The 10676-nt window shown below is 29.7% G+C and overlaps 1 protein-coding gene across 2 annotated transcripts in view; it reads left to right on the forward strand.

Moving 5' to 3' along the window:
* The window catches only part of LOC146528055 (uncharacterized), a 50614-nt gene extending 46237 nt beyond the window's left edge, over positions 1–4377 (forward strand). Inside the window, exons 35-39 of one of the 2 annotated variants that reach the window (XM_085204980.1) lie at positions 146–297; positions 543–666; positions 1331–1414; positions 3206–3276; positions 3573–3823. In XM_085204980.1, the coding sequence (XP_085061106.1) occupies positions 146–297; positions 543–666; positions 1331–1414; positions 3206–3276; positions 3573–3685 (544 nt within the window). In that variant the 3' untranslated portion in view covers positions 3686–3823. Of the gene's footprint in view, positions 1–145; positions 298–542; positions 667–1330; positions 1415–3205; positions 3277–3572 lie in introns of both variants that reach the window. The other variant, XM_085204981.1, reaches the window with a different exon arrangement.
* Positions 4378–10676: the final 6299 nt, after the last annotated feature.

Here is a 10676-nt window from a genome sequence, read left to right on the forward strand (position 1 = left end):
GCATATCATGTTAGTTTGTATGCTATAATCTGTATTGTATTATGTTATTTCGAATCCCTCGTATTGTATGAAATAACGAGAAAATACTGTGAAATATGAAATTTATAAAAACTATTTTCTAATTTCTTTCCATCGACCCACCCAGGAGCTATACAGCGAATGAAAGAGACGGAGAATTGAGGGGGTACGCGCGCGAGAGGGATAGACGACGTGAGCAGCGTCACGGCGCCGCCAGCCCTCTGTACGCGTCGCCGCCGAGGAGCCCCAGCGAACCGAGGAGTCCTTCGCCCTTGCCCGGTAAGAGAGAGAGGGAGAGTTTACGCGACTCATTTTATCATATATTGATTCATTGTAATGTTCATTTTAATATGCTATTTAAATTCCAAAGTAATTGTTACATACATGAAATCTATATTTTGAATTTTCAATTCGGTCTTTCAAACTTCATCTTCATAGTTGTTTTTATATTAGTCCTATTTAATATTTTCCTTGTTTTCAATTTGGAAATCTTTACAAAAAAAAGGCTTTTCCTTTAACCACAGGTTCACAACCACCGAGCCTTACCAACGCGCAACCACTTGTAACTGACACACACTTCAACAGAGATACGCATATGCGTATTATATTAGGAAGAGGCAACAAACCGGCCAACGAGAGGCAGGAGAGGTGAGTTTTATTATTATAGTAATACATATTGCAGTCGACAAGTCACTTTGAATTGTATTGACTGTAGACGTCTGCGCAGATTAGATTTAAGAATTTTTCTTACTTTTGATTATATTCTTTTAGAGTGCGAATGAAATGTGAAAATATTTATAAAATTTGAAATCGACTTAGTTAATCAATTCTTCCTTAAGCAAGTAACGAATTTAATTATATTAAACATTTATTCTCATATAAGAATCGCATAATAAGAATTTTGTGCTTTTGTACTAGAAATAACAATTATATGTAATTGTATATTTTGTGTTGTTTAATAATAGGGCTAGCTTTTAATATAGAAAGAGATATAAACGGAGCTAAGTGGCTCTGTTTTCTTTTTCTATTATGTCTTATTTTGAGATTAACTAATAATTATATATTTTATTATATTATTTATATGTTATTTATATAGTACTATTACAATTCTTTTGTAAGATACACACTGGTTGCACGTTACTACATTTTGTAATTTGGCCAAAAATATATATAAAATAGCATGTGGGTAAATGTAAAAATTGCCTTTTAAGGGAAGTCCCTAAATATTAAGTAATTATTAAATCGTTTTTTTTTTTATTTCATTTACTATTTTTGTTGTAAATACTTATTTCGTATATTACAAATATAATAGCGAGGTGATATTGGCGACGCGGTTAGCGTACAACCGAATAGTGGGCAGTTTGGGGAGAGCGAGAGGGAGGATATTTAAGAAAACGTGAGTGAAAAGGATAAATAGATTACTCGACTGAGTTACTGTGGCAAACAGAGTTTTGTATAAATATAAACAAAAGACAAAAAAATTAAAGATAATTTAAAATATAAAATAAAATACTTATTAGATAACATTTGTAAAGAATTTTTAAAAATAAAAAAAAAATGCCTATATTTAAAATTTTTATAATATGAAATTAAAATTAACCCTTCCACATGTATGTAAAGGTAAAAAAATAAACATATTTTTTTACCTTTACACCACCTTTACACCTTTTTTTACCAAACACTCCATATTACGTTTTGTAATGTTCTTTAAGCTACAGTAATTCAAATAAAGTCGAGAGTTCAAAGCAAGCATTGGCTGGTCTGCTGTAACTAAGTTCATTATGGTTCATTATTCATTATTCTTTTTTAATTTTGTATGTTGGTGTATGAATGTGTTTTAGATTTTAGGAAATTATATTAGCAAAGATAAAGGGTTTAAATGACATTTATATTATACATTTTGTTTTCTGTAAACATTTCAATCCCTAGAGTAGAAAGAGAGAAAAGGCCGGACTCGTGATGTGATGTTTGCCAAACTGCAATAGTTTTATTAAAATACTGAGAAAGAGACAGAAACTGTGACTGAGAAATAGTATGTAAAAAGGTTTTATGAGTACGAACCTTTAACCAGCACGTTTAGTCCCTTAGATTTCAACGAAAAGGGGTTATGGGAAAGATTTTTTTAAAGCTTCGTGCTATATTCCTCACGGGGCAGGTAGACGGAACCTGGGGTTAAGAAACTTCGTTCCTCATTAAGACACTTCCGTTTCCCACTTAGCGTAGCATGTTTTGTAGTAAACACTCCGTGAGTTACTAGTTAAGACACTCCGTGGGAATAATAAATAAATCATTTCTCTGTGTCCCCTGTCATCGAACCCACAACTGTCGCGTTTATAGTCAGACTCCGTGCTGGTGTTCCATTGACTTAATCGATCAATTATCAATAACAATTATTATATTATATAATTAAAATAACATTTAATATATGAGAAAATACGAATAACAAAGATAAATATGTAAATAACTAGCTTTTTTATATAAAATAAGTATTATTTTAAATCTGTGTAAATTGGAAATAACTATATAGTTACTTACTCTTCTAACCATTCATGTTTTCATACATTAACTTAGTTACAGTAATTTGTATAATAATTATTAACAAAAGAAAATGCTTTGCTTATTAATTATTAACAGAAAAAAGGTTTTTGATTTTGGTGGTGGAATGGTTTTGTGGGCTTATTTATTAACATTTTTTGTGGATGTATGTATTTTGAATATTAACTTTTTAATGATTGTTATTTAAATAATAATTATTCTTTCCGATATGACAAGTAAAATTTGGTTATTAAATTACATTTTTTAGATTCTCATGAAATGTTTGAAACATTCAGCAGTAAGTTAACGTAAGTTCTGTATATTGGCAACCAGTTATTCGTGACGACATATAGATTATCGAAGAAATCATGGTGAAAAATGTACTTTAATAATAAAATTATATGCGATACATTTACATATACTTCTTAAGAAAAATATGTATTTTATTGGACTTACTATAACTAGATTTTTTTTTGTCAAATATAGCCGCCATAAAGATTTTTTATGTTAACTTATAGATAAAAAAAGTAAAACATTTTTCAACATTATTGACGTAAGTGGGTCTTAATTTTGATATTGTAATATACAGCGTATTTTAAAATATAAATTGTATATAAAATATATACATTAATTTACGAATGCTTGTTCACAGTAAAAACAAAAGGAATGGCATCGTGACAAACCCTGCGATGCGTTTAGTGGCCAACGTTAGAAATGGTCTCGGTGAGTTTAGAAATGATTATTTATTTTTTTGGCTTTATATGCAAGTAGCGTGATAGGCAGAGAGAACCTAGAAACCTAGTGTTAAGACGCCGTTCCCCACGTTTCCTTCAATACTGGGTTTGACTTTGCGTGCTAAGTTGCGGAATTTGACGCTGCGCTTTGCCTCGTGACCAGAGCGAGGTAATGACAATATTAAATATTTAATTTCCTCGAGTGGGGATAGAAACCACAATCGGTCTCGTTTACTTGTTTCCTTGTGTCTTTCCTTTAACTTTTACATTTTTTATGTTTATTAGATAGTGCAGCAGCCAACATTCGTCGCACAGGGGTGGCACTAGCAGCGAGTGCCAGTTCAAATCCCGCTGTCAAAACTAACGCATTCCAATGGCGGAAAGAAACACCTCTATAGAGTAAGAAAGAGAAATACAACATGTGAACAAAATAATGGAAGGTATATGAAAGATATACGTATTATATGAATTGTAATCTTCTAAAACGAGAAGGATATAGTTTTTCCATGTGTAAGAAAGAGACAAAATGATATTAAGGAGATCTATTGTAATTTAAAAATGATAATATTCTACGCTTAAGCGTTTAAAGCTGAGCTAAAAAATATACATATATTCTTTTCTGCATTAGCTTAAAAGTTGATATTAATATTTGTCTATACTATTATGTATGAAAAGTAAACTGTTTAAAACACCAAATTGGCTGTTAAATAAATAAGGATAGTTCATTTTAATTTTAAAAAGATAAAGATAGCATAGTACATACTTATCGTATCTAAAGTTAGGGCTAAAGAGGCCTAACTCTTAATATTATATTAAAATTAGGAATATGTAGATATATATTATTTTTTGTTTGAAAACTCACTGTTCTATCGTTTCCTTTATTAGGTTTAAAATGATAAAAACATACATTATATTCTGCTTTATTTTTAATTTATACATATACAATTTTGAGATAAGGCCCTTTAGCGCTAGCTTTTGCTTTTGAGGAATTATTTTAATGTATTTAAAATAAAATATCATAAATGTTTATCGAGCGTGTCACAAAATTACAACTACGAAGTACATCAATAATTGTAATTAAGGTACATCAGTTGAAAAATTATAAACACACAACAAATAAAGTAACCGAGTAAATAAATATTCGGTTACTTTTTACATTATAGTGAGATTGAAAACTATAATTTCTTCTTAAAAAAGAACGAATGATAGTTTACTATCACTCAAAGTCATTGTTTTCAATTAAATTAAATAAAAATGGCTTTAAATCACAAGGTTGAAACTGTAATAAAATATTCGAGTCCCGGTTACTTAAAATGAACATTAAAGTACCTAATCATTCCTATATAATTGCATTTGAAGTTAAAAATAAAATACTAGAGAGAGAGAAAGAGAGACTCTCTCTCCATCTCTGCAAATAAAATTTCTTATTACCAAGTAATGTGAGGGAAAGACACTATTTGTAGTGTGTCGGTAAAAAAGTCTTACTTTAAACTTAAATATAAATAATACTAAATTCATCGAATTGCTTCTAGAATGGAAAGTTACAACTAAATATATATTTTTGTATATTAGTTTCTAAATATCAGAAATTAGTATACTAAAACATATATTATTAACTACCTAATGAATTAAACTAAACAAATTCTACAAAAAATCGACTACATATTCACCATATGTACCTAAAACTTAACATTTCCTAAACAAAAAATAAAAAACTTACAAAAAAAACAAAAAATCATCATTCGCCTTCAAATTCTACGGTATTTTTAGAACTGTGTAATCTCTTTAATTAGATAAATAGATTTCTGATTATACTACATTTTTAGTATGCATTATGAAAAATATATTTTATTATCGATCATTATGTATGTATGTAATTGTTGAACGTGAATAATTTAATTAGTTAGTGAGATTCGAATCCCATATATAAATATGATTTTTTGCTAGTTTTACAATTTTTATGAAATATTTTTTATTAAAACTTTTGGTATGGTTATAATCACTTGATGAAAAAGTCATGCATATATGTTTTTTAAGCTTTTTATGCAGACAAACAGTTCGATCTGAAATTAAACAAGATATTGTTTTTAATATATTATACAAAATTTATCTAAATTAGCATAAAAAATGAAAAACATAGTGAGTTCTGTTTGTTTTCATTGGAGTTGAACTCGTCAGTTATTCACGTTCGATACATTAGTTTAGTTTCATAATCATGACGAAGCTTAGGATTTGTGGATATTTTATACATATTTATATAACCAAAAGCAAGTCAAAAAACGTCGAGTGATTATTTCGCTTATTATCATTTAAAAAATATAAAAATAATAATTACTATATAAGAAATCCACATGTCCAAAGCTATTTAGCGTTTAAAAGACTACAAAATATATACAATGTTGCCAACAAAAAAAAAACCTACTAAGCTATAGAATTCCGTATTAACGAATTAAACAGTATTACGTATAAAAAAACATTTCAAATTTGCATTTTTTTTGTACAATTTTTTGTTTAAAAAAATGAAGAGCAAAAAAACAGCCTCTATATAGTTTATAGTTCGGTAATTATTTTGATCTCAATTTGAACAAAGTTAACTAACATAGTGTTTTGTTTTATAATTATGTCTTATTTTTTCCTAGTCCAGACGAGCAGGTGCCTATCTGAAATGCTATATTATATAATGTAGTAATTAAGGATCTAAAAAGTGGCATAACTAAAATTGTGATGTGTGTGTTCGTGAATGCGATAGTTATTTTTTTTATTATTTTATTGAATTTAGTAAAAAAAAAATCCTTTATATTTGCTAAAAATTGGTGAAAATGCGTGACCCTAAAATACGTAATATTTATGCATTTATGAGTAAAATATATATTTTGTTATGCCACTTTTTTATAGACCCTTTTATATTATATAGGTTGGACTCTGCGATTTTTTAACTTTATTGTATTATTTTTGTTATTTAAGTAACATTAATTTGAATTTTCTTTTAAAAAAAAGAAAAAATATAGTTTTTTTAAAAATCGCATAGTTCACTCTCGAAAATGTAGATGTTTTATTAAAATTAGGAAATTATTATAACGATATAGCAACACCAATGTGTGAGTGTGTTAGCTTTTTATTTTGGACATAATTGTGAAGCTATTATAAGTTAAAATGTATAAAACAAATATTTTTCTATTTTTTTTCGATTGAAAATAATAAGAGTTTGTGTATTTTTTCTTTTTTTTTTAAGACAAATACAACGATGATTGACAATTTTTTCCAACTCTAGAAATCTTTTCACGTCTTTACATAGATAAAGAAGAGAAAAGATAAAAAATACTTTTTTGCTTGCCAAAATATAGAAGAAATATATATGTCTATTAATAAAGCTATTATTCAATTATAATCCATAGACAATAGGTGCTGTATTTTTTTTTATTTAATATCATTTTTTAATTGTGTACAAATTTAGTTTTTCGAGTAGATTTAAAATATGATATATACGTAATTGACTTGTGAGAATGAAAAAATGGAAAAGATGTCTTTTTTCTTGGATTTTTTTTTAAAATGGCGTCATTTAAGTAGTAATTTTTTATTTTAGAATATGAATGTATATATTAGCAGTTAAAAGAGAATGTTGAAAGAGTGGTTGTTCTCTCTGCATACTTCATATAAATATGCCCCAATTTATAAAAAATGTATTTTTTTTTGGAGTGAGATATTTTTTGGAATTTTGTGTCATATTTTGAGGCTATTATTTAAATTTAGGGAATGATTGTAATTTGCTATATATTTAGTTAAAACAATTAAAACTAATAAGACATGGCAAAATTAAATATCTATGCAATATTGTTTTATAATATTGACAAATATTGTGTCTGCTTATTTGGCGTTGCATTCTATATGGAAATTGTAACAATGGTTTTTTGAATGAGAATTTTTTGTTTAAAAATATATATAATTGATTTTCGGACACCATTTATAAACTTTAATTCTTATAAATAAGAACAAAAGATATTGTAAATGGACAAAAAATAATAATTTCTACCAAATTAATAAATAACAATGGTTTAGGCCATTGTGTCTCTAAATGATTGTGGGTTCAATCCCCTCTTTGATTTCTCCATTCTCCGTGGACTAAAAATGAAGAATGGAGTGTTTTGACATCAGGTTCTTCGCCTACCCTGCTTTATGGGGTTAGAGCGTGAAGCTTAAAGGAAATGGTAGAAATTCTCCTTCAAAAACAAAATTTTGATAAATATACGCGACGCTTATTTTGTAAAAAAGATAGCAATATTTATTTATTTATATTATATTTAGATTTTCGTTTTTGTAATCGCGTGTGAGTGATATTTGGTATGGACTATTAAGTAGCTGATGTGAAATGTTGTGAAGAAAATATATTGAAATATATATAATTTCTCTTATTTATGTTGTTTTATTTACCTTGAATACAAAAATCTGATAGCTGGTAGTTCAATTTTTTTAATTAACAAAATCTACCCACCTTTAATCAACTCTACCTTTTTTCAAGTTTGCACTTACTATTTTTTTAGTATTTCAATGGAATGGAGACAAGGGAGATTTCAGGTTCAAATCTATCTTGTCTCTCTACTTTATGGTTATAATTAAGCACTAACAGAATGTAGATAAACAAACTGTATATAAATAGGAGCAAAATAAAAAGACTAGTAGCAGTCATGTTAGTTTACTCGAATTATTTTGAGAAGTGGGAGTGATGCTTAAAGATTATGAAAGGAACTAAAACAATGTTTTTTATATATGTAAGGATATAATACAATGAATTATATCGAATATACGCTACAAAAGAGACTGAAGTGAAATGTGAAGAAATATATTTAAATACTATATAATCTCTTATATCTTTAAACTTCTCTTATATCCTTAAATACAAAAAGTTGGCGTCTCAAATCTTATAGTTGCGGGTTCAATTCAATTTTACGTACGTAGTGGAACTCGAACCGGAACCTCTCAAATAATATCCAAGAGATTTCTAATAAATCTTTCCGCCCTGGAGCAGCCGCAACGTCTGTCAGTAAGCGCGACAGTTGTGGTTTCGATTTTACTCGAGGAAATGAATTATTTAACAAGACAGCATAGCCTTGAGCTCCTCAACTCAACACACAATATTTCGAAATATCGTCGAAAGTGGAGAACATACAATTTTAGCTATTCGATAATAGATGGCGCTGTAACCTCACTTAAGTGACTTTACATTACACATATACAGCAATGAGTACCACAACGGATTACATACAAGAGGAGAAACCACTTAACATTCCATGGATTCACTGTGCACATGTCTTGAGAACAGTGCCTGGGACTTGGAAAACCAATGTAGGCTTAAGGAGGCTCCTTCAAATCGGCATTAAAGCTCACCTTCAGTGTCGAAGCAATTTTTAGGAGGGTCCTTGGTTTTAAACATTTTTATAAAGTTTTTTGTTAGTAACAGCTCTGGGTTGTCACAGACTATTCTTTACCCCTCCAATCCTACATCATTGACAATACGACATTGACCAAAAATAGATAGGTACAAACCTAAGAAGAACTAAACATTTAACACTAATTACACGCTAATTGACGTCTCCGAGTTTCAACCTCAACTCTAAACTAACCAAAGCGAAAGGCAATTATATAAAATATAAAACTTAATCAATCAAAACTAACAATCTGTCAAAGTAAGCGTAAAATGCGTAATGGCTGTATAATTGCACTGGCTATAAAAACCCCTTGTTTGCAACTTGATCGGCACAGACCCCCTCGGAACTTATATCCCTACTAATAAACCCTACGGCTGAGTGTATACTAAATGTTTGTTTTATTAGATGTAAGTGCGGCGTTGAATTCCGCCACTCAGTATGCAATGTCGCGAAAATTGGGTGGTGGGTGATGGACTGTTTTAACACTAGGTTCCCTCTGCCTTTTCTCATATATTGTAAAATGCTTAGATTTCATTCTGTTTAAATTAAATTAGGCGTAGAGTTTCACGCTCTTGCATTTCTCGCAATATTTTATTACTGCATGATTACTTTACAAATCACAGACCAAATCAATCTCAATCTCAATCTCAAATTGATGTCAGTCGTTGTATAGCGGAAAACGCGTGTTCCTTTAAACAAAATAGGTTGCAGGTTCGATTTCCACTTCAGAAAATGAAAATTTAATACTTTCATTTACTCGCTCTACTAATAAGATAAAGTGCGGCGTTGAATTACGTCACTCAGCGGAAAGTAGGGAACGGAAGTGTCTTATTGACCTTTATCCTCTGTCTACGCTGCTATATATCTACGGGATATTTTAAAACAAAAATCGAATGCACTACCATCACATCTACTTCCCAAAGCCTAACCTTAACACTAATCCCTACCAAATGAGCTCACCACATCCAAAATCAACAATCAAAATCCCATAAAATCTCATATAATTGGTAACAATGGGACAAACACGGTGTCTTATGTCTGTAGTCTCCACAAGGGGAACGACGCGTGTCGCTACTTCCCTATTGTCTAAATATCCTGTCACTTGAGGGGGTTGCTTCTTGAGATGAGATCTTTTTATAATAAGCACCTATTTCCTATTACCATTTTGAGAAAACTTTGAGTTTGGTTTAAAGATGCTATTTTTACACGTTTAAGTTTTACCTATGTAATTGTAGGAAGCGGATAAGCGAATAAGAAGAGGATAAAGCGTGAAGTAAAAAAAAAGCTTCGCTTCAAAAGTTTTCGAATAAGGTCCATCTTTATATCTTTTATTTGTACACATATTACCACTAGCTTTTTTGTGCGCATAGATCAATAGTAATAAAATTTAAAAAAAAAACAAACGACTAGTTTCTGAGATTAGCGCGCTCAAACACACAAACTCTTCAGCTTTCTTATATTAATATATAGTACCTATTATAGACATCTCTACATGACGTGTCGTTTAATAAACTATCTCATAAAATTCGAACTCCGTACCATCGAATAGGTACAAAGTTACAACCACTATGCCATGAACCAACTAAAATTACTCACGTACAAAACAATTATTTAGTATGAAAGGGTCTAAATTATATAACAAAATAATAATAGAGCAATATTATTCTTTTGATATTCTCCCCTTAGGTTCAGTAATTAAGTTACTTTCAAAACATGTTGTGAAGCTAAGATTGACGCGTGTGCCTTTAATAAAGTATCCTTTATGGTATATGATTTGATGAATCTCATTTAGTAGCGGTAGGTGTAGGTTCAATTCAATACATAATCATTTATGTTGATATTATAAAGCTGATGAATTTGTACCTACAGTAGAACGCGCTAATCTCAGGAACTGGAGGTTTGAATTGAAAAGTTATTATGAAGTTAGTTCTTAGGCTGTTGTGGTGCGGGGGCACAAGCGACTGTA

Source organism: Heliconius melpomene, chromosome 20 (genome assembly GCF_056956725.1).
Source record: "Heliconius melpomene rosina isolate 202511_hmr_F chromosome 20, ASM5695672v1, whole genome shotgun sequence".
NCBI classification, from domain to species: Eukaryota; Metazoa; Arthropoda; class Insecta; order Lepidoptera; family Nymphalidae; genus Heliconius; species Heliconius melpomene.